The 25,481-nt window shown below is 43.7% G+C and overlaps 2 protein-coding genes across 3 annotated transcripts in view; both read left to right on the forward strand.

Moving 5' to 3' along the window:
* The window catches only part of LOC145858883 (CREB-regulated transcription coactivator 3-like), a 33,648-nt gene extending 19,832 nt beyond the window's left edge, over positions 1-13,816 (forward strand). The window contains exons 3-6 of the mRNA XM_082957543.1: positions 482-579; positions 9,857-9,895; positions 10,870-10,956; positions 13,761-13,816. Coding sequence (XP_082813669.1) covers positions 482-579; positions 9,857-9,895; positions 10,870-10,956; positions 13,761-13,816 — 280 coding nt within the window. The remainder of the gene's footprint in view (positions 1-481; positions 580-9,856; positions 9,896-10,869; positions 10,957-13,760) is intronic.
* Positions 11,337-25,481, forward strand: part of LOC106572427 (CREB-regulated transcription coactivator 3) — a 35,175-nt gene continuing 21,030 nt past the window's right edge. For both annotated transcript variants that reach the window (XM_082957895.1, XM_082957896.1), the window contains exons 1-2: positions 11,337-11,407; positions 13,761-14,014. In XM_082957895.1, the coding sequence (XP_082814021.1) occupies positions 13,966-14,014 (49 nt within the window). In that variant the 5' untranslated portion in view covers positions 11,337-11,407; positions 13,761-13,965. The remainder of the gene's footprint in view (positions 11,408-13,760; positions 14,015-25,481) is intronic.

Below are 25,481 nucleotides of genomic sequence, written 5' to 3' on the forward strand. Positions count from 1 at the left end.
CACAATTGGCCCAGTGTCGTCCAGGTTAGGGGAGGGTTTGGCCGGCAGGGATGTCCTTGTCCCATCGCGCACTAGTGACTCCTGTGGCGGGCCAGGCAAAGTGCCCGCTGACACGGTTGCCAGGTGTACGGTGTTTCCTCTGACACATTGGTGCGGCTGGCTTCTGAGTTAAGTGGGCATTGTGTCAAGAAGCAGTGCGGCTTGGTTGGGTTGTGTTTCGGAGGACGCACGGCTCTCGACCTTCACCTCTCCCATGTCCATACGGGAATCACAGTTTTTTTCTCATCGATGCAACTACCAATTGGATACCACGACATTGGGAGAAAATTAACACTCTCCTCCTCCATCCCCTCCTCCTCCATCCCCTCCTCCTCCCTCTCTCCTCCTCCATCCCCTCCTCCTCCTCCATCCCCTCCTCCTCCTCCATCCCCTCCTCCTCCTCCCTCTCTCCTCCTCCCTCTATCGCTCTCCTCCTCCACAGAACCAACTCGGACTCGGCTCTTCATACGAGTGCCATGAACCCCCAGGACCCCTTTGGCATGAACCAGCAGATGGGCAGAGGGCCCCCCCAGCGCAACGGTGAGAACACACACACACACACACACAGCATCTGCACACATACAACTATCTGCACACACACGCATGCATACACATCTCATCTACACACACACTTTGCATCTGCACGTGCGCAAACACACACCCACACATACCATTTGCACACACCTGCATACATTAACTCACACATACACACACCTCACCTACACACACCTCTTTCTTACTGTGCACGTGCGCACACACCTCTACATCTACAATAATTTCATGAATGGATACAAATAAAGCACGTATCAAACGGCACCCTATTCCCTACACAGTGCACTTCTTCTGAACAGAGCCCAAGGAGCCCAAAGAGATTGGCTATTTAACAGTAAATAAGGGAATTGTTTTCACCCCACAGTTAGCCACAATGATTAGCTAGACTGGTAAAATGGTTTATAGTTACCAATGGCTTCTACACTATTCTACTAGCTACAGTAGTGCTGCCGTGTCGATACCATCTCTCCCAAAATGATGTTGTTTACATTTTACCATTGTGACGCGCATCCATGCATATCCACTTTCTATGCGCATTGTGCAAGTTCTTGAATGTATCAAATATGTGGAACTGGTTGGAGGTTCTTGAGGAGAGGTTGTGCAATAACATTAATTGTAATCAATGTAAACAGATGGTGTAGGCAGGAAATCATTTTAAATCTTTCTACAACATCTAAGGTTTATAAAACATTTGAAACCTTGCTGAGACATTGTAGAAAGATATGAAAGTATTTCCTGTCTACACTGTCAGTGTGCCCTATTAAAATATCTAAGAAGAGTTTATGTATGGTTGGTTGGGACAGTCCTGGGCCTGTAGAGACTGCTCTCTTTCACTCCTGTCTTCCTTTCCTCCATTCCTCTCTCCTCTGTGTCTGCATCTTTAGTTGTTCCCCTTTACCTTCACATCGCTACTTATTCTATCTCATCCTCTCTTCTTTCTCTTTACCCTCCCTCACTTTCCTCTGTCTGAGTCTTTTCTTTCCATTCTCTCTCCTTCTCTTGTCTTTCTATCATCTCTCCCCTCTCTTTCTATCCCTCCATCTCTCCCTCCACTCCTCCATTCCTCTCTCGTCTGTGTGTGTATTTAAAATGTTCTCCCTTCCATCCATTCCTCCCCTTACCCCTCTGTTAAGAGTGACAGACAGACAGTGGAATGTGTTGTGTTAATGCATTATCAGCGAGTGATGTCTTAATGTTGGAGAGAGAGAGACTTGGATAGGCTCCTACGGTCCCAGAATGGATTACCACTCTATTTGTTTAGCCAACAAGTTTAAACTGGATATTGGCAGGTGAGTCCAGCTGTGTATTGACAGAGGTGGTGTTTTATATTGAAAGGCAAGTGTTTTTTTTTTACTTCAATAGAGTGATCAGGGATGTGCAACTATAGTTTTCCTTCACGGAAAATACATTAGTGCTACACATTCAGCAGAAAATAGCTTCATTTTTATCAGATGACAACAGAAGTGCAACGCTTTTTGTCTGGCAGCGACACGAGTAAATGAGCTTACAATGAAAAATAACGTAGTTTAAAAAATAAATAAAAAATGACAATGCATGGCCATCATGTTAATGTTTATCATAGAAAGAATGTTGCCAGCTGCATTTCTTAATGTTTTGCTTAAAGTTAACCTTTAATTTTCCAGAAGAAAAGTAGGCTGGCTACACCAAGAGAAGTAAGGGAGAAAAGTAGCTACACATCAGTCAGAGCGCTGTCTGCTGATAGAATGCCCGTTTGTGAATTCTCATCCGAGTGGAGAAGAGCAACTGAAGCACAAAATTTGTCTGATGCCGAGCAGAAATTACAAGAAACATTTTAGATCTGGCAGCAAGATTTCTTATGCAAATTATTTTTTTTTTCCTTTGTGAAAAACGCTGCATTCTGCATTAACTTGCAAGTTAAACTTAGGGGGTTGTGCTATCTAAGCAAATGGCTTAATTAATAAGGTCACTGGACATCATATAGTGTTTGCTTTCTGCTGTGTTTGAGAAGTCAAAGCCCTTTGGATGAGTTATCTGTACAGCTGCCAGTGCTTGATTTCCTTGCGTTTTTTTGTCCTCCTTTTTGTCCGTTCTTGGCCTGTATGCTCCTCACCCTTTTTCTCAGAGCAGAGCAGGTAGGCCCATTGCCCTAGTGACTCCAGACTCCACACAGACACAGCGTGTACACATGCTGCTCCAGAGCCAGTACTGTTCTTCCTTCAGACAAGCATGTGTTAAAACTTTGCTCATTTGCACAATGTGTCTCGTTCACCTTTACTTGTAAATGTCAAACTCACCAAAAATGACATGCCATTCGGTAGCTCCTACCTATTTATGTATAGTATAACTTTATGAGCTGGATTGCCTGTCTTTGCAATTTGTTTATTTTCGTTTGCTCGTTAGCATATTTAGCTAGCAGCTTCTGTGGAAATTCGCTATTACGTGTGCTAATTTTGTTAGCATTCTGGTGATAGATGCCCAATAGGCATTTGGTTTTTTTGGAGCCCCCTTGTGTTCTAAACCGGTAATATCGTAACTCCAGGGATCAGAGAAGGCCGGTAGGACTCCATGAATTTCTGGATACCGCCCAACCCTAGTCCAAATATGTATGACACCTTGAAATGAGGGGACTAGGTGCATATTAACTTCTTATGGCTCAAATCCCGTTAACGGGATCGATTTGACAACATCGGGTGACATGGCAGAGCGCCAAATAAATACAAAAATATTACAAATATTTAACTTTCATACATTCACAATACACCAAATTAAAGCTGAACAACTTGTTAATCTAGCCACAGTGTCAGATTTCAAAAAGGCTTTACGGCGAAAGCAAACAATGCTATTATGTGAGGACAGCACCCCATCAAACACAGACAATCATATTTCATCCCGCCAGGCGCGACATAAAACTCAGAAATAACGATATAATTCATGCCTTACCTTTGACGAGCTTCTTCTGTTGGCACTCCAATATGTCCCATAAACATCACAAATGGGCCTTTTGTTCGATTAATTCCGTCGTTATATATCCAAAATGTATATTTATTTGGCGCGTTTGATCCAGAAAAACACCGGTTCCAACTCGCGCAACATGACTACAAAATATCTCAAGTTACCTGTAATCTTTGTTCAAACATTTCAAACAACTTTCCTAATACAACTTTAGGTATTTTTTTAACATAAATAATCAATCAAATTTAAGACGGGATAAACTGCGTTCAATACTGGAGGAAAACAAAGTGGAGCGTGCTTTTCAGGTCACGCGCCTCTATCAAACAGTACACTTCCCTCGAGCCTCATTCTGAACAGGGCTACTTCTTCATTACACAAAGGAAAAACATCAACCAATTTCTAAAGACTGTTGACATCCAGTGGAAGCGATAGGAACTGCAAGCAACTGCCTTAGAATTATGGATTCTCAATGAAAGCCTCATTGAAAAGAGAGTGACCTAAAAAAGAGAAATCCTGGATGGTTTGTCCTCGGGGTTTCGCCTTCCAAATAAGTTCTGTTATACTCAGACATCATTCAAACAGTTTTAGAAACCTTAGAGTGTTTTCTATCCAAAACTACCAATTATATGCATATCCTAGCTTATGGGCCTGAGTAGCAGGCAGTATACTTTGGGCACAATTTTCAACAGGACGAAAAAAGAACGCCCTCAAAGCCATAACAAGTTAAGTGCTTTTATTTCCAAACAATAAAACGGATATGTATAAAAATACCCTCAAATAAAAGGTGACATTCTGTACTGTCGTCTCATAAAACATTTGATCTCAAATCCAAAATACTGTAGTATGGAGACAAATTAAAATGTTTTGCTTTGTTGCCCAAATAAATAAGGAGGAGTGTATGGGACACCATTTGTTGTGAAGGAATGTGTGTGTGTGTGTGTGTGTGTGTGTGTGTGTGTGTGTGTGTGTGTGTGTGTGTGTGTGTGTGTGTGTGTTTGTGTGTCAAGATGCATAGGCCTACGTTTGTGTGTCCATGCCATGTGAAGACACAGCAGAGAGCGTAGGACAGATGGAGTGTAACTGACTACAGAGCAAGTAGAGACATGCCTTTCTGTAGTACTAGAGCAGTGTTTGTCTAATACCGGAGTTGGTTGAGATACACTTTTGGGTTGCAGGCAGTCAGCCATATATCGGCAGTATTCTGTCGTGTCTTTGGCATCATTAAAACGGAAGACATGTTTATCAAATAACTCTCTGTAATTATTATTACGCGATTAAACTGATTAATCACGTAACTGTAATTAACTAGGTCGGGGCACCAAGGAAAATATTCAGATTACAAAGTTATAATTTTCCTAATATAACTTTCAGATATTATAATATCTGATCGATTAGCCTCCTTTAATGATGTAAGTTTACCTCACGTTAGTCTCATTCCAAACGTCGTAAATCTGCACGAACCCAGTCTTCACTATGAGTCATCCATACATCAATTGTCTTAAAATCCATTTATTTACTAGACTAAATAATTCAACAGAAATGCATAACAAAACAGATATGGTTACAAGGAAATGATAGGAGAATGTGCCCTAGTGGGCTAAACCGGCATGGTGGCTTGTTACACAAAGAAAGGGGGTTGGGCTTGAATGAAAGAGCGGGAAGACTGAGGAAACAGAAAACAGCTATGCCATCGTAAATACAGAATCTTATGCATTCTAAATTACCGCCCATTTGGGAAAGGGAAATGCAATAAATATTTTATCTGAGCTGCGCTTCGGTAGGTTGGTCGTAGATGCTGGCCGTGTTGGCCAACAGAGATCTTCCTGTCCTCGGAAGAATGTCACTGGTGGTAAAATGGATACGTTGTAGTATCTTCATTGTGTGTTAGACTGAATACGTTGTCCGTCCTTTCCTAGCCCATGTCTACAGCGGCCTCTGCTAACTCAACGGCTAGGAAGTATCACTTCTGTAGTGAATCAGAGTTCAAAGTTCATACCATTCACAACCAAAGCTCACGCTGAGGTTGGCTTAGTTCTGTACTTGACATGTGTGTCCTTTTAACGCAGAGGCTGCAGACCTCACGTACTCGGAACAGGCTGGTTACGTTTTCGTCACTGACTTATATAGTGGCGAGGGGAGAAGGGTGTGTTTCATCGTTTATAACCCCTGTCTCTTCACAGGGGCGGGCCACTGATTGGTCAGGGCTCTTTCCTTATGAAAACACAATTCTCTCATTTGGAAGCTAAAATTACATTTAATCTCCTAACAAACCGTTTCAATATCAAACATTTAAATTGCACAACAATTCGATGTGAATCTGATAACTAGAATGTGTAGACTTTCCCAGGTACAGTTTATGTCGTCCTGTCATCAGTCATAATGTCTCAGATGACAACCGAACTGACATCCATACTCATTAAGTACCTGGTATATTTCCAACTGGTTCTATTACTGAAATATGGTTCCTTTCCCCCCACTTGTTTGATGTTCCCAGACTCTCTATATTTAACAAAGGCTATTCAAAAGTCCTTCAGTAGGGTCAGAGAGAGAGGGGAAGGGAGAAAGGTATTTATGGGGGGTCATAAACCTTACCCACAGGCCAACTTCATGACAATTCCCATGGGGTTGAGGCTTAAGGGGGTGGGGGTGCCACAGGGTTCAATTCTTGGGCCAACTCTTTTCTCTGTATACATCAATGATGTCGCTCTTGCTGCTGGTGAGTCTCGGATCTACCTCTACGCAGACGACACCATTCTGTATACTTCTGGCCCTTCTTTGGACACTGTGTTAACAACCCTCCAGACGAGCTTCAATGCCATACAACTCTCCTTCCATGGCCTCCAACTGCTCTTAAATACAAGTAAAACTAAATGCATGCTCTTCAACCAATCGCTGCCCGCACCTGCCCGCCCGTCCAGCATCACTACTCTGGACGGTTCTGACTTAGAATATGTGGACAACTACAAATACCTAGGTGTCTGGTTAGACTATAATCTCTCCTTCCAGACTCGCATCAAACATCTCCAATCCAAAGTTAAATCTAGAATTGGCTTTCTATTTCGCAACAAAGCATCCTTCACTCATGCTGCCAAACATACCCTCGTAAAACTGACCATCCTACCGATCCTCGACTTCGGCGATGTCATTTACAAAATAGCCTCCAATACCCTACTCAATAAACTGGATGCAGTCTATCACAGTGCCATCCGTTTTGTCACCAAAGCCCCATATACTACCCACCACTGCGACCTGTACGCTCTCGTTGGCTGGCCCTCGCTTCATACTCGTCGCGAGACCCACTGGCTCCAGGTCATCTACAAGACCCTGCTAGGTAAAGTCCTCCCTTATCTCAGCTCACTGGTCACCATAGCAGCACCCACCCGTAGCACGCGCTCCAGCAGGTATATCTCTCTGGTCACCCCCAAAGCCAATTCCTCCTTTGGCCGTCTCTCCTTCCAGTTCTCTGCTGCCAATGACTGGAACGAACTACAAACATCTCTGAAACTGGAAACACTTATCTCCATCACTAGCTTTAAGCACCAGTTGTCAGAGCAGCTCCCAGATCACTGCACCTGTACATAGCCCATCTATAATTTAGCCCAAACAACTACCTCTTCCCCTACTGTATTTATTTATTTATTTATTTTGCTCCTTTGCACCTCATTATTTCTACTTTCTACTTTCTTCCACTACAAATCTACAATTCCAGTGTTTTACTTGCTATATTGTATTTACTTTTCCACCATGTCCTTTTTTGCCTTTACCTCCCTTATCTCACCTCATTTGCTCACAGTGTATATAGACTTATTTTTCTATTGTATTATTGACTAAGTTTGTTTTACTCCATGTGTAACTCTGTGTTGTTGTATGTGTCGAACTGCTTTGCTTTATCTTGGCCAGGTCGCAATTGTAAATGAGAACTTGTTCTCAACTTGCCTACCTGGTTAAATAAAGGTGGAATAAAATAAATAAATAAAATTAAGAATGGGCTGCGCCTTTAAAAAAAAAAAAAAGTATACAAAAATTAACATATTTCGATGATCTAGAAGATCACGACTAAACCCCAAAAGCCTTTAGGGGGGAGGGTCACTGCACTAAATGCACTGACTGTATGTCGCTCTGGATAACAGCACCTGACAAAAAATAGTGTGGTAAATGGTAAAATGCAAATACTTGGGAACTACTGGTGCAAACCGTAGCAGCTCACTGCTGCCCCTGCAGGTGAGCGAAGGGTGGTACGTTGCAGCGTACAGTGTCCTATCAGGCCCAGAGGGCTTGTCACCTGTCAGGAGGGTTACAGTGAGACTGAGAGGTGGTAAGCCAGTGTCTGATTAAACTGGCCAGTCTGATTACCAATCCCAACGTCCATCCCGGCAGGCAGACAGACGTGAGTCAGGGCTATGCATGGGAACGTTCAGTAGTTGCGTTCATTAGGCACCAAACATGGACTGAAATAGGAAAAGACTACCTGGACTTTGTAAGAAACACTCAATATTTTCTTGTTGCAAAACAGTTTGCTACGTTGTGCCCTAATGAACACGACCCACGACGAGGGCACAACTCCAGTCTGCAGTGGATGCAGAGGGTATGCTGCTTTAAGTCACTGATTGGTTTAGACCTGGGAACACGTATTTGTGCACTAGCCATCCAATCAGAAGGGGAAAAACTTGGACTATGGGCTTAAAGGATGGGAGTTGTGCACCTTAGAACTGATCCCAAACCAACATCTCATTGTCTTCTTTTGGTATATTTAATTATGTTGTGCTATCAGTACAAGCCTTGAGCTCAAATCCTTACTACAGTGATTCTGTCCCACAGTAAGAGTGGGGACAGCAGACAGACATTTTTTGTCCCAGTGGTCTCGTTTCACTCCGTGGCATCTCTCCAAGAGGTCTCTGTGACTGGTCACATTTGAGAGGAAATTAAGGGACGCTGGACTCCCGCCCATTGCCTTCTCTCCCTGCCGGTTGGCTGAGTGGAGAGCTGGGCATAAAGTCGTGGACCGTTCAAATAGAAATATGCCATGTAGGACAAACATGCCTCTTAACGTGAACAAGGAATCACGTTAACTGCTCTATTCATGACATTTCTATCTGAAACGGTCCACAACGTTTGTCTACTGAACGTGGTCCAGGTTCTTGAGAAAGGGGAAGAGGGAGACAAAAGGACAGAAGAATGAGGGAGGACGATGGTAGGAAAAGAGGAAGAGAGAATGCAGGAAAGTAAAGAGAACAAGGCAGAGGGAAAGAGACAGTTATAAGAGGCTTTGAGAGAATATGGCAGAAGGGTTAGAAGAGGGAGAGGCAGAGTGAACTACGGAAAAAAGAGAAGTAAACAGAAAGAGGGGAGGATCGGATGCCTGGCAGCCAGCCTGCAGTGTGTGAGGAGAGCGGAAGAGAGAGAGTGAGAGTGAGGAAAAAGAAAGGGGTTCTGTTCTCACTGGGATCTTTGTGGCGAGGGAAAAACAATGGTCCTCTCTTTATTCTCACTGGGACTATGGTCACTTAGCCAATAAAAAAAAAAATGGCCCTCTTTCTTCCGCCTTCCCCCCCTCTTTCCCAGGACTGAGATCACAACACACATTCTAGGGGTTCACCTTGTATAACTTAAATCAGCGTGTTGTTACCGTACTACAGTACTATATATACTTTATTTATTTGACCCCAGTGAGTTTAGCTTTTTAGAAAAGACAACCGGAATTGATGTTGGACACAGGAGGCTGCTGAGGGGAGAACGGCTCATAGTAATGGTCAGAACGGAGCAAATGGAATGGCATCAAACACCCGGAAACCATGTGTTGGATGTATTTTATTACCATTCCACTGATTCCGCTCCAGTCATTGCCACAAGCCCGTTCTCCACAATTAAGGTGCCAACAACTTCCTGAAATGTTGGACAATAATAAGAAGACTGTATAATATGATTCTTTGTCCTGAATAGCACCATATTCCCTACATAGCGCACTCGTTTTAAACTAAGCCTTATGGGCTTTGATCAAAGGTAGTGCACTACATAGGGGAAAGGGTGCCATTTGGGAGTCATATTATATAACATGATACCTATGCTAAATCCAGCTGCCGTTTTTTAAGAAGTGGTAATATATTCATATTGAAGGTAAAATGCCTGCTGCTGATGTCCAAAGGGTTGATTATTTTGTCAGTGAAGTGAACACAGTGGGCTGGATCTGAGCAGCTGGTGAAAGTATGTGATTGTCTAATGTTCCTCTGCTTTCTTCACCCCTTGCCTCTCTCCCCCTCCTTTCTCTTGCTCTCTCCTCTCTCCTTTATCTGATCCTTCTCTCCCTTTCTCTCCTGCGGGGGCCGGAGTGCAGCCAGTGTGAACGAGGCGGAGGTGGACGGCTCTGGAGATGGTGAGTTGAAACTCCTCCCCCCTCTGCCGCATCCCTGATTCCATCTCTCCCAACACAAGTGTAGAAGAGGCCTTCTGCTGCCCCCTAGCACCCACACCCCTAGATCTCTGGCCATAATGTGTGTGTGACGGTGCTTGCCACTGGATGTGCTGCTGCCTGGTATATGTACAGATGTGCGTCAGCGTACAAGACGTGCTTCATTCACAGCATCGTAGACCTTTACAACCCAATACCTGAATGGACACACACTGCCTAGGCATCCTGCATGCAGATCCCCTGAGTCATTGGGTGTGTCTCAAAATGCATGCTATTGTGCTCTGTGCACGGGAGGGTCAGAGTATGCGTCCAAATCAAAGTAGGCGAAATGGCGCATGCAGGGCACTTCTCAAATGCGTACTCTGTTTGTAGATATTTTGAAGTATGCTTCGATGCAAGCCCATAATAAGCCCATAGTAAGTCAATAGGGCTAACTACTAGTACTGTTAGCTAGCCAGATAGTCACAAAGAATTGTTAGCTAGCTACCCATGAAGAATTTAGCTCATTTTTGCCTGTTTAACTAGCTTTCTAACTGGATTATTACAATTCACATATCTAGCTGGTAATTAGGAAGAAAAACGTTTGCTTTGTGTGTATCTTGGAAGAAGGGTCAGTGAATGGGGAGGTGCAGCGTGAGGTAATACAGTAGGGGGAGTGCGAGTGCTTATCAAATGTAATGTGTTATGCATTCTCCGTACTCGTCCTCACAAGAACGTACTCAAGAGAACGTGGTCGGAGAATGCACGCGGAGCATGAGAGTGTGGAACACGGTAGTATGCATATTAAGAAACACCCATGGTGTCCAAACACTTGATAACCTCTAGTCTAGATTGATCTGCAGTCGTTTGATCTTTCAATAGGTGGGAATAACTAGAGATGTGTGTGAGGAGTTGATTATCTCTAATCTCTCTTTCTCTCCCCCTCCTCCTCTCTCCAGTGTTCTCCTTCCCATCCCTGTCTAATGAGGAGGGTCTGATGGGTGTCAGCAAGCCCCTGCCCAAGCAACTGTGGGAGGCCAAGAAGGGTGTGTGTGTGTGTGTGTGTGTGTGTGTGTGTGTGTGTGTGTGTGTGTGTGTGTGTGTGTGTGTGTGTGTGTGTGTGTGTGTGTGTGTGTGTGTGTGTGTGTGTGTGTGTGCATGATGAGTGTGTCATCTCTCATTGGTTGGAGAGAGGGACGTGGGGGGTGGGTTGATTTAAGACATAATGACAGACATGGAAGCCTTTTGGGATGAGATAATTCTGCAGATAAAAGCTGCAGTACTAATGAATGCATGCTTCCAATGCACATCATTCTGCCTCATGTTCTAGGACCATAACACTTAGACTGTTGACTAAATATTCCAGTAGTTAGATTAGTCATTTTGAGATTCCATCACTCTTTTTGCTTTTGATCAGTTTAATCACCTAATTGTTTCTCTATTATAGGTTCAATCCCTCTCATCACGGCCCAAATCCTGTGAAGTGCCTGGAATCAAGTGAGTCTTCAGGATCCATCTTCCATCCACTCATACAGGGCACTATGTTTAAACAACAATCAGTCATCATTATGAGACAAGTTATTTGTGATTCTCAGTGACAGCTGTCTGAGAGGGAGAAAGACTGGGATGTGATCCATATATGGTGTGTGTGTGTGTGTGTCAACATTGTGGATGTGCGTGTCAACATAGTCTGTCAACATTGTGTGTGTATGTGTCAATATTGTTGATGTCTGTATCAACATATTCTTTCAACATTGTGTGTGTTTGTTGGGTCAAGCAGTGCAGTACAGTGGTGTCGTGTCTTTGGGTACCATTAAACGGAAGACATGTTTATCAATTAACTCCCAGTAATTATTATCACGCGATTAAACTGATTAATCGTTTAATTGTAATTAACTAGGAGATCGGGGCACCAAGGAGAATAGTCAGATTACAAAGCTATAATTTTCCTAATATAACTTTCCTGTACTATAATATTATATTCTATTATAGTATAGGCCGATTATCTTCTGGTTTAAATGGTGTATTTACCTCTAGTCCAGTCTCATTCCAAACGTCGTAAATTGTTGTATCTGCACGAACCCAGTCTTTACTAAAATCATCCATACATCAATTGTCTTAAAATCATTTATTTACTACACTAAGTAATTAACAGAAAAACATACACACAGTAATTATCGTCACAAAGGATTGGTATAGTAATGTGCCCTACTGGCTAACAAGCATGGCTGGTCTGTTAGACAATGGGTCATAAACGGTCAGCTGAGAAGTTTACACAGAGTTCATTAATATTAACAATTGACAATTGAAGGCTCACTCATTCGGGAACAATTGCAATCAATATATATATTTACGCTCATGTGTCGTCGTGATCCTTGTTCGAGAGTTCTGTTCTGTTGGGGAGTTTTGTCCGCGTTCTCTCTCTCTCTCTCGGTTAGAATGGATCTTTCAGAGCGACATTCATTAATGTCGTCATAGAATGGTTGTTTCGTTGGTCTTCGCGTTCGATGATATAATTTACTTAGCTGCAGACTAATAATTAATATCAAAGACTTGTTCTTATTCTGTCGGTATCAATAGTCTAAAAGTTAACCACGTGGTATGGTTCACTTTCAGTAGAGGAATTGGAAGGTAAAACCTATTAGCCAACGGAGTGTAGGCCTGGCCTGAGGAAATGTAAATCAGGGGGTGTTTTATAGTGCCCATAGAACAGGCTTGTCAAATGACGCCTGGTCCTGTATGGGTCCCTGGGGGCGTGCCTATGACTGAGTTAGAATTGTATTTCTGTAACCAAATCTATCACATTACATCAGTGCATAGCATCTCAATGTCTTACAAAAGCTTTATCCTTATTAATACATTCTATACAACCATTATGATGCTATTATATAAACAGTTTTATGGTAATATGGCTATATTGTCTCTTCTGAGTATCACAAAATTGTACCAAGCGGATCAGTTCGTAGCTGGATTCTTCACCAATCTTCCATACCTTCTCCAGAACACAAAATGTCGCTTGGCTCTCCAATTCTATGAGTTGGAAGAATTTCCTGTGTCTCTCTATGGGCCATGTGGCCAGAGACTCTCCTGGAATTTTAGAGTTTTTACGACCCTTTACACACAGGGTGGATTGGGGGGAAGGTGGGGGGGGGGGTGCGCAATTGGGAGGGGGTCAACTGTCCTCCCTGTACCAAAAGAGGCCAACGTCATGACAGTGGGCTGCTGGTCACTACTATAGAGCAGTGAGTCAGTTATCTCACTGAAGGCTTGAATGAACAGAGATGCAAATGTTCACTCGCTGTTACATTTAAAGGGGAAGTCCACTCACACACATGGTAATCCACGCACAAACATTACTTCTCACCAATGCTATTATTGATAACATTATTGATAACATTTATTTAGTATATTTCACATACAATGCCTTAGCCACACAACAAAAAAGGCCATAACTCCACCCAAAAGTATGTCACAGATGTTACATTCCCTCTCCTATAGCACATTGATGTTTATTGTCATGAGTCTTGTTCAGAACTTAGCGGTTTTCCCTTATATAGGCCAGCTTCTAAGTCAAAATTGGCTATATTGTAAAAATTCATTCATTTAAGGTTAAGGTTAGGCATTAGGGTTAGCGGTGTGGTTAGGGTTAGGTTTAAAATCTGATTTTATTACTTTGTGGCTGTGCCATCTAGTGACCGCTCTGCAGAGCTGCTTCCAGAACAAGATTCATGACAAAAAACGCTGACCTGCTCCCCTCTACCCATCCAGATGCATATTAAACCTTTTGAATGAAGTTCCCCTTTTTTAAAATCTGCTTCATAATTGGTTTTCTCTCCCCTCCTGTCCTCAGTATATTCCCGTCTCCAGAGCAGAACGCGGGCCTCTCCAACTACCAGGGCTCGTTGAACACGGGCGGTTCCCTGCCAGACCTCAGCAACCTGCACTTCCCCTCACCGCTGCCCACACCCCTGGACCCAGACGACGGGCACCATGGAGGGGGCGGCTACCACCCCAACCTGAGCGGGGGCAGCAGCACAGGCAACCTGCCCGCCGCCATGATGCACCTCGGCATAGGGAATCACCAGGGAGGCTGGACTGAAGGAGGTGGGTGTTTGGGGTGGTGGGTGGGGGGGTGTGTGGGGGGGGGGGGACCGGGTGGGGGGGGGGGGGGGGGGGGGGGGGGGGCTTTTTCTCAATTCATCTTTCCTCTCATCTTCTCCTCCTCCAATGGAGGACCACCATGGACCTTTTCCTCCAATACGGTTAAGTAAAGGCCTGGAGATGGGTGTGAATGTATGTACTGTGAGAGTGTGGGGATGTGTCTTTTTTGTCTGTGTGCACTCATGTGAAACCAGGCACAGACACGTACATACATACAGAATGTAACCAACCATACAGATGCTTAGAGGATGTCCACAATCACCACATAGTATTGTAATGGTTTAAACAATATACAGTGCCGAAGGAGGTATTTGTACCACTTGACTTATTCCACATTTAGTTGTTACAGCCTGAATTCAAAATTGATTAAATATTAGTTTTTTAACCCATCTACACACATTACCCCACAATGACAAGGTGAAAACATATTTTTAGTAATTTTAGAAAATGTATTGAAAATTAAATACAGAAATGTCTAATTTCCATAAGTATTCCCACCCCTGGGTCAATACATGTTAGAATCAGCTGTGAGTCTTTCTGGGTAAGTCTGTAAGAGCATTGCACACTGTAACGGTTTTGACTTGAGGTTATCATTTATAGGGGTGCCAGGTAGGTTGTGCCTACCAGAGAAAATATTGGTTTCTCCTTTTAGTTTGGGAGGAAATGAGTCCCATCTGGTCCGTCAAGTCTACACCAATACAAAGGACTCATGTAAAAGTCAGGATGGAAATACACTTTTCATAAACCCTTAAAACATTGGAAATAACTTACAAAACAACTGTATTCGTTTGCGTGGTTGTATTACTAACAAATGATCACACACACACAACAATATAACAAATAATGAGCTTTAAACAGCTCTGGTTCCTCCAGAAATGTCCTGTACCTCGGGCCTAAAAAGTCCAGCCCGGTAAACAAGTTCAGGGAACTCAAGTGACCTTAGTCACGCAATGTTTGTCCGTTCATCCCAGTGTAGCGTAAACCCAGTGTCAATCATACACTCAAAATAACTATTTTACCACACATCTCAATAAGTCCTCAACTACAGAAATCATCACGGTATACATCACACCAAAACAAATGAAATACCGTATACAAAAAAGGTTGTAGTCAGTCAGACAAGCCAATCCGCCGACAGATCTCCAGCGGAGAAAGGCCACGAAGAACAACGGGGAGGTGTAGTCCACGGACGCAAAGAGTGGATCCGATCCTGGGTAAAACTGGCTATTAGGCTACACAAAGCACACTTTTAAAGCAACACAACAAACGGAAGAGAGAAGCTTCAGAACTGAGGGTTGAACACATCCTCATTCACGTTTCCATCACAACCCCACTTTTGCGCAGCTGATGCTGACTATTTAATTGGGAATTAAAGGGGAAGAGCCCTATTGGAAGGAGAAGCACTATTTAATTAAGAATTAAAGGGAAGCGCCCTATTGGAAGGAGAAGCACTGAGACGGTTCAGGAAAATTCAGGGCCGTCACAACACCTGCATTGTACAATATTTTCCCATCATTTTTTTCTAAATTCTTCAAGCTCTGTCAAATTGGTTTTTGAATCAGAAACATTCCATGTTGTCTTGGTAAGCAACTCCAGTGTAGATGTGGCCTTGTGTTTTATGTTATTGTCCTGCTGAAAGGTGAATTTGTCTCCCGGTGTCTGTTGATAAGCAGACTTAGCCAGGTTTTCTTGTAGGATTTTGCCTGTGCTTAGCTCTATTCAGTTTAGTTTTTATCGTAAAAACCTCCCTAGTCCTTGCTGATGACAAGCATACCCATAACATGATGCAGCCACCACCATGCTTGAAAATATGAAGAGTGATACTCAGTGATGTGTTGTGCTGGATTTGCACCAAACATTCAGGACATAAAGTTCATTTCTTTGCTAATTTTTTGTTGTTGCCGTTTTACTTTTTAGTCCCATATTGCAAACAGAATACAAATATTTTGTCATATTTGTGTTTTGTACAGGCTTTCTTCTTTTCACTCTGTCATTTAGGTTAGTATTGTGAAGTAACTACAATGTTGTTCCATCCTCAGTTTTGTCCTATCACAGCCATTAAACTCTAACTGTTTTAAAGTCACTATTGGCCTCATGGTGAAATACCTAAACGGTTTCCTTCCTCTCCGTCAACTGAGTTAGGAAGGACGCCTGTTAACACACTTTCTCACACAGAGTCCATGTTAAGACAATTTTTACTCCTGAATTTTCCATAACAAAGGGGTTGAATACTTATTGACTGAAGACAGTTCAGCTTTCCATTTTCAATTAATTTGTTAACATTTCTTAAAACACAATTCTACTTTCACATTATGGCCAGTGACACAAAATCTCAATTTAATCAATTTTAAATTGAGGCTGTAACAACAAAATGTGAAAAAAGTCAAGGGGTGTGAATACTTTCTGAAGACAGCGTGTGTGTAGATGGTTGTATGTGTACAGATGCTGTGTGTGTTCTCACCGGTGCACTGGGGGGGCCCTCGGCCCATCTGCTGGTTTATGTGAAAGGGGTCCTGGGGGTTCATGGCACTTGTGTGAAGAGCCGAGTCCAAGTTGGTTCTGTGCAGGATGAGAAGATAGATGGAGGAGGGGAGGGAGGAGGAGAGAGAGAGAGGAGGAGAGGGTGTTAGTTTTCTGACCCAGTGGTGGACAGAGGCTTTTTACAGTGATACAGCCTGAAATTGGCCAGGGCACTAGAACAGTCTGCAGCACCCGGCCTCACCCTACTAGAATCTGAAGTCAAATGTCTACTGTTTGCTGATGATCTGGTGCGAGGCTGAGGACGCCTCCAGGTTAGGTCAGAGAGTCATTCAGTGGTGGACAGAGGATGAGGATGCCTCGCGGCTAGGTCAGAGAGTCATTCAGTGGTGGACAGAGGATGAGGACGCCTCGCAGCTAGGTCAGAGAGTCATTCAGTGGTGGACAGAGGCTGAGGACGCCTCGCGGCTAGGTCAGAGAGTCATTCAGTGGTGGACAGAGGATGAGGACGCCTCGCGGCTAGGTCAGAGAGTCATTCAGTGGTGGGCCCGCACTCTGCTCTACCTACACACGTACACGCATGTGCGCTCAAACGTACATGTATGCACACACACGCACAGACCCTCTCTCTCTCACACACACACACACACACACACACACACACACACACACCTCTTTCACTGGCTACAGCTGAGGGCTTTCTCAAGTGCTCTTCATTAAGCTCCAATGGCTATGTTAATGCTTCACTCTCCCTCTAAGGACAAATCTCTCCCTCCCTCTTTCTCTCCCCATCCCTCACTTTCTCTTTCCCTTAAGGATGCATCTCTCACACTCTCCTTCTCAAGATGGACACCCTCTTTCACAGGGTGGTTATAACATATACCTACTACCATACCCCATTCAAAGGCACTTAAATCCTTTGTCTTGCCCATTCACCTTCTGAATGGCACACATACACCATCCTTGTCTCAATTTTCTCACGGCAAAAAAATTCCTTCATCTACACTGATTGAAGTGGATTTAACAAGTGACATCAGTAAGGGATCATAGCTTTCACCTGGATTCACCTGGTCAGTCTGTGTCATGGAAAGAGCAGCCCTTCTTAATGTTTTGTACACTCAATGTAAATCATTGTGTCTCTGTATTCTGTGCTGGGTTTGTGCCTGGGGAGGAACCACCCTGTAGGGTAGTGGAAAGTGCTCAACTTTATTTTATTCAAAAGACCGTTGTTAAAAGGGTGATCCAAGCCATGAACCGATCGCCAATAATAAAAAAAGGGCCAACAAGCCAATACCTTCACATTGGGTGTTTTCTGAACCACATTATTATTTACAAAAAAAAGGCATTAAAGGCCCAGTGCAGTCAAAAAAATGGATTTTCCTGTGTTTTACATATATTTCCACACTGTGGTTGGAATAATATTGTGAAAATTATGTTAATAGCCTTTTAGTGTAAGAGCGGTTTGAAGAGACTGCCTGAAATTTCAACCTGTTTTGGTCTGCCTGGTGACATCACCAATAAGAAAAAGTTCCAAACCTCTGCCAATAGCAGCTAGTTTTCAGTTTTCCCCTCCACTCAGACCACTCCAGACAGTCCTAGCAAAATTCTTGCTAAGAAATTGCTCTTTGCTATGAAGCTATTTTGTTAGTTTTCAATTAAAATTGTCAAAAATAATCGCAGTAAGGTACTTAATTGTTACCCAGAAATGATAAAAACGTCTGCATTGGGCCTTTAGGAGAATCATGTCTGGCCCCATTTTTGATTTCCACACTGTAGTGGAAATGGAAATAGACATGTGATTGGAAGTGAGCTTCTCCAACCAGAGTAAAGTGAATATAGAGGGATGTCTTTATCCAACGCTCCTCCCTCTGAAATCTACCACTATCTAATCACTCCTCTCTTTCTCTGATGCTCTCTCTTTCTCTGACTCTCTCTCTCTGTCTCTCTCTCTGTCTGACCCTCTCTCTCTGTCTGACCCCCTCTCTCTCTCTCTCTCTCTCTCTCTCTCTCTCTCTCTCTCTGACCATCTCTCTCTCTCTCTGACCATCTCTCTCTCTCTCTCTCTGACCATCTCTCTCTCTCTCTCTCTGACCATCTCTCTCTCTGACCATCTCTCTCTCTCTCTCTGACCATCTCTCTCTCTCTCTCTCTCTGACCATCTCTCTCTCTCTCTCTGACCCTCTCTCTCTCTCTCTCCCTCTGACCCTCTCTCTCTCGCTCTCTGACCGTCTCTCTCTCTGACCATCTCTCTCTCTCTCTGACCCTCTCTCTCTCTCTCTCCCTCTGACCCTCTCTCTCTCGCTCTCTGACCGTCTCTCTCTCTCGCTCTTTGACCGTCTGTCTCTCTCGAACCCTCCTCTGACCCTCTCTCTCCCTCTCTCGCTCTCTCTCGAACCCCCCCCCTCTCTCTCTCTCTTGGACTCTCTCTCTCTCTTGGACTCTCTCTCTTGGACTCTCTCTCTCGGACTCTCTCTCTCTCAGACTCTCTCTCTCTCTCTCGAACTCTCTCTCTCTCGGACTCTCTCTCTCTCGGACTCTCTCTCTCTCTCGAACTGACTCTCTCGAACTGACTCTCTCGAACGCTCTCTCTCTCTCTGACTCTCTCGAACGCTCTCTCTCTCTCTGACTCTCTCGAACGCTCTCTCTCTCTCTGACTCAGACCCTGTCTCTCCCTCTCTCTCTGACCCTCTCTCGCTCTCTCGCACTCTCTCTCTGACTCTCTCGCACCCTCTCTCAGGCCCTCTCGCACTCTCGGACACTCTCTCTGTCTGACCCTCTCTGACTCTCTCTCTCTCTGTCTGACCCTCTCTCTTGCTCTCTCTCTCTCTCTCTCTGACCCTCTCTCTCGCTCTCTCGTACCCCCTCTCTCTCTGACCGTCTCTCTCTCTCGCTCTCTGACCGTCTCTCTCTCTCTCTCTCGCTCTCTGACCGTCTCTCTCTCTCTCTCTCGCTCTCTGACCGTCTCTCTCTCTCGGACCCTCTCACTGTCTGACCCTCTGACTCGCTCTCTCTCTCTGTCTGACCCTCACTGACTTGCTCTCTCTCTGTCTGAACCTCACTCTCTCTGTCTGAACCTCACTCTCTCTGTCTGAACCTCACTCTCTCTGTCTGAACCTCACTCTCTCTGTCTGAACCTCTCTCTCTCTGTCTGAACCTCTCTCTCTCTTTGTCTGAACCTCTCTCTCTCTCTTTGTCTGAACCTCTCTCTCTCTCTTTGTCTGAACCTCTCTCTCTCTCTTTGTCTGAACCTCTCTCTCTCTCTTTGTCTGAACCTCTCTCTCTCTCTTTGTCTGAACCTCTCTCTCTCTCTTTGTCTGAACCTCTCCCTCTCTCTTTGTCTGAACCTCTCCCTCTCTCTTTGTCTGAACCTCTCTCTCTCTGACCCTCTCTCTCTCTGACCCTCTCTCTCTCTCTGACCCTCTCTCTCTCTCTGACCCTCTCTCTCTCTCTGACCCTCTCTCTCTCTCTCCCTCTCTCTCTGACCCGCTCTCTCTCTCCCTCTCTCTCTGACCCTCTCTCTCTCTATCTCTCTCTCTCTCTCTCTCTCTCTCTGACCCTCTCTCTCTCTCTCTCTGACCCTCTCTCTCTCTCTCTCTCTGACCCTCTCTCTCGCTCTCTCGTACCCTCTCTCTCTCTCTCTGACCCTCTCTTTCCCTCTCTCGTACCCTCTTTCGCTCTCTCGTACCCCCTCTCTCTCTGACCGTCTCTGTCTCTCTCGCTCTCTCTGACCCTCTCTCGCTCTCTCTGACCCTCTCTCGCTCTCTCGGACCCTCTCTCGCTCTCTGACCGTCTCTCTCTCTCTGACCCTCTCTCTCTCTCTCTCTTTCTCTCTCTCTCAATTCAATTAAATTTGCTTTATTGGCATGACGTAACAATGTACATATTGCCAAAGCTTATTTTGGATATTTACAATATAAAAAATAAATAAAAATGAGAATCAAAATTGTCAACGGGACAACAGTAACAACAATAACCAAGGGTCAAAATAACCATACATTCAACAATAACAATAGTCATACAGTAGAGTACATGTGCAGGTTTATTGGTCTGTCAGACACTGTCCCTCAACTTATGGCAGGCAGCAACACACAGCTCTCTGCGTCCTCCCCCAACAGGACGGGTAGCCTGTCCTCATCAGAGAGGTCTTTGAAACCTTGAATAAGGGTTTCAAATTTGGGGAAATGACACTCTCTAATTGTTTTATATTTTTTACATTTTGTCAGGAAATGCAGCTCCGTCTCAGGTTCTGCTGTTATGCAGTGGTTGCACAGCCTTTCCTCTTCAGGGAGCCAGGTTTTCCTGTGTCTACCCTTCTCAATGGCAAGGCTGTGCTCACTGAGCCTGTACTTTGTCAAGGTTTTTCTAAGGTTTTGATCAGTAACCATGGTCAAATATTTAGCCATAGTGTACTGTCGATTTAGGGCCAGATAGCACTGCATTTTGCTTTGTGTTTGTGCTTGTGTTTCCCAATAAGCAATGTAGTTTTGTTTTGACTGTGTTGTAATTTGGTTTATTCTGATTGATTGGATGTTCTGGTCCTGAGGCTTCAGTGTGTTAGTAGAACAGGTTTGTGAACTCAGCCCCAGGACCAGCTGGATGAGGGGACTCTTTTCTTTGCTCATCTCTTGGCATTGCAGGGCTTGGTAATGATATGAGATTATTTTAGATGTTTCCAAAACTTAATTGCTCTTTTTTGAGTTTTTATTATTAGTGGATATTGGCCTAATTCTGCCCTGCATGCATTGTTTGTAGTTTTCCTCTGGACACGTAGGAGAATCTTACAGAACTCTGCATGTAGGGTTTCAATGGGGTGTTTGTCCCATTTGATGAAATCTTGTTTTGCAAGTGGACCCCACACCTCGCTGCCATAAAGTGCATTTGGTTCAATGACATATTCAATTAGTTTTAGCCAAATCTTAATAGGTATTTTAATTAGCTTTTTAATGGCGTAGAATGCCCTGCGTGCTTTCTCTCTGTTCATTCACTGCCTCATTAAGGTGTCCAGTTGAGCTTATTTTTAAACCTAAGTAATTGTAGCGTGTACAGTACTCTATATATTTTGTACCAATTGAGAACTTTGGTCTAATTCCCTGAGATCTGGATCTTCTCTGGAAAATCATTATTTTAGTCTTTTTGGGGTTTACTGCCAGGGCCCAGGTCTGGCAGTACTGCTCTAGCAGGTCCAGGCTCTGCTGTAGGCCAGGTGCTGTAGGTGACAGCAGGCATAGGTCATCTGCGAAGAGTAGGCATTTAACTTCTGAATTGTGGAGACTAACACCAAGGGCTGAGGATTTTTCTAGAATAGTGGCCAATTCGTTAATGTAAATATTGAAGAGTGCAGGGCTCAGATTGCAACCCTGACGAAGGCCCCGCCCTTGGTTAAAGAATTCTGTTCTTTTCTTACCAATTTTAATGCTGCACGTATTGCCAGTATACATTGATTTAATTATGTCATATGTTTTACCCCCTACACCACTTTCAATAACTTTGTAGAACAGTCCTGTATGCCAAATAGAATCAAATGCTTTTTGGAAGTCGATAAAGTAAGCGTATATTTTGGTATTATTTTGGTGGACATGTTTATCTATCAGGGTGTGTAAGGTGTAAATATGATCAGTTGTGCGATGTTTTGGTATAAATCCAATTTGGCTTTTACTCAAGACATTGTGCTTATTAACCTCTATGAGCTAGGTGGGACGCTTGCGTCCCACCTACTCAACAACCAGTGTAATCCCGTGGCGCGTTATTCAAATACCTTAGAAATGCAAAACCTTCAATTTTTCAAAAATATGACTATTTTACACCATTTTAAAGATAAGACTCTCGTTAATCTAACCACACTGTCCGATTTCAAAAAGGCTTTACAACGAAAGCAAAACATTAGATTATGTCAGCAGAGTACCCAGCCAGAAATAATCAGACACCCATTTTTCAAGCTAGCATATAATGTCAAATAAACCCAAACCACAGCTAAATGTAGCACTAACCTTTGATGATCTTCATCAGATGACAACCCTAGGACATTATGTTATACAATACATGCATGTTTTGTTCAATCAAGTTAATATTTATATCAAAAACCAGCTTTTTACATTAGCATGTGACTAGCATTCCCACCGAACACTGCCGGTGAATTTACTAAATTACTCACGATAAACGTTCACAAAAAGCATAACAATTATTTTAAGAATTATAGATACAGAACTCCTCTATGCACTCGATATGTCCGATTTTAAAATAGCTTTTCGGTGAAAGCACATTTTGCAATATTCTCAGTTGATAGCCCGGCATCACAGGGCTAGCTATTTAGACACCCAGCAAGTTTAGCACTCATCAAAGTCAGATTTACTATAAGAAAAATGTTATTACCTTTGCTGTCTTCGTCAGAATGCACTCCCAGGACTTCTACTTCAATAACAAATGTTGGTTTGGTCCAAAATAATCCATCGTTATATCCAAACAGCGGCGTTTTGTTCGTGCGTTCAAGACACTATCCGAAAGTGTAAATAAGGGTAGCGAGCATGGCGCAATTCGTGACGAAACAATTCTAAATATTCCATTACCGTACTTCGAAGCATGTCAACCGCTGTTTAAAATCAATTTTTATGCCATTTTTCTCATAAAAAAGCAATAATATTCCGACCGGGAATCTGCGTTTAGGTAAACAGACAAAAGAAAAGAAAGCATTCGGTCGACTCGGGCACGCGCCTAAGCCCATAGTACTCTGAGCGGCCACTTGCCAAAAGCGATAAAGTGTTTCAGCCAGAGCCTGCCTCGATATCGTTCAGCTTTTTCCCGGGCTCTGAGAGACTATGGGAGCCGTAGGAAGTGTCACGTTATTGCACAGATCCTCAGTCTTCAATAAAAAGAGCCAAGATGAGACACTACTTCTCAGACAGGCCACTTCCTGCATGAAATCTTCTCAAGTTTTGGCCTGCCATAGGAGTTCTGTTATACTCACAGACACCATTCAAACAGTTTTAGAAACTTTAGGGTGTTTTCTATCCAAAGCCAATAATTATATGCATATTCTAGTTACTGGGCAGGAGTAGTAACCAGATTAAATCGGGTACGTTTTTTATCCGGCTGTGTCAATACTGCCCCCTAGCCCTAACAGGTTAAGGAAGTTTAGAACTCTTACATTGATGATACTACAGAAAACCTTCCCCAGGTTACTGTTCACACAAATGCCTCTGTAATTGTTAGGGTCAAATTTGTCTCCGTTCTTAAAGATTGGGGTTATGAGTCCTTGATTCCAGATGTCAGGGAAATAACCTACACTCAGGATCAAATTAAACAGTTTTAATATAGCCAATTGAAATTTTGCACTAGTGAGTTTGAGCATCTCATTTAGGATGCCATCAGGTCCGCATGCTTTTTTAAATTTGAGGGCCTGAAGTTTCTTATAGAGCTCCTGGTCAGTAATTGGGGAGTCCAATGGATTTTGATTGTCCTTTATAGCTTTTTCTAATCCATTCAACTTACATTTACATTTAAGTCATTTAGCAGACGCTCTTATCCAGAGCGACTTACAAATTGGTGCATTCACCTTATGATATCCAGTGGAACAACCACTTTACAATAGTGCATCTAAATCTTTTAAGGGGGGGGGGGTTAGAAGGATTACTTTATCCTATCCTAGGTATTCCTTAAAGAGGTGGGGTTTCAGGTGTCTCCGGAAGGTGGTGATTGACTCCGCTGTCCTGGCGTCGTGAGGGAGCTTGTTCCACCATTGGGGTGCCAGAGCAGCGAACAGTTTTGACTGGGCTGAGCGGGAACTGTGCTTCCTCAGAGGTAGGGGGGCCAGCAGGCCAGAGGTGGATGAACGCAGTGCCCTTGTTTGGGTGTAGGGCCTGATCAGAGCCTGAAGGTATGGAGGTGCCTTTCCCTTCACAGCTCCGTAGGAAATCACCATGGTCTTGTAGCGGATGCGAGCTTTAACTGGAAGCCAGTGGAGAGAGCGGAGGAGCGGGGTGACGTGAGAGAACTTGGGAAGGTTGAACACCAGACGGGCTGCGGCGTTCTGGATGAGTTGTAGGGGTTTAATGGCACAGGCAGGGAGCCCAGACAACAGCGAGTTGCAGTAATCCAGACGGGAGATGACAAGTATCTGGATTAGGACCTGCGGCGCTTCCTGTGTGAGGCAGGGTCGTACTCTGCGAATGTTGTAGAGCATGAACCTACAGGATCGGGTCACCGCCTTGATGTTAGTGGAGAACGACAGGTGGTTGTCCAGGATCACGCCAAGGTTCTTAGCACTCTGGGAGGAGGACACAAGGGAGTTGTCAACCGTGAACTTCTCATGAATTTGGTGTTGTTCTGCGTTTGTGTCAATTTGAGCGGTGTTGTAGAGTGTTTTGAAATGGTTTGTCCATATGTCACCATTTTGTATCGCTAATTCCTCTTGTGTAGATTTTTTTTAGTTTTTTCCAATTTTTCCAGAAGTTGTTTGTGTTTATGGACTCCTCAATTAGTGCCAGCTGCTTGCTGTTGTACTGTGCTTTTTTGTTCTGAGTGTATGTTTATAGAGTTTTAAACTCTCACAGTAATGAAGGCGTAATTCACCATTATTTGGGTCTCTGTGCTTTTGGTTGGATAGTGTTCTAAGTTTTTTCCTTATAATTTTACAATCTGCATCAAACCAGTTGTCATCTGTGATTTTTTTGTTTTGTTTTTTATCAATTTCAATTGTGCTTCTTTTGCCGTTTGCCTGAATATATAGTTGATGTTTTATAGTTGATGTTTCGTACTGCTAGATTGATGCCTTCTTTACTGTGAGTGAATGTGGTATCCAGAAAGTTATCTAAGAGTGTTTGGATATTTTGGTTCCAGGTTGCTTTCTGGTAATCTTCTGTGCTGTTTTGGGCCCATCTGTATGAATTTCTGATGTTGTACAGCTTACTGGGCTGTGAATGTGTGGTTGTTTCCATGT

The sequence above is a fragment of the Salmo salar genome, chromosome 11, assembly GCF_965601325.2.
Source record: "Salmo salar chromosome 11, fSalSal1, whole genome shotgun sequence".
NCBI lineage: Eukaryota > Metazoa > Chordata > Actinopteri > Salmoniformes > Salmonidae > Salmo > Salmo salar.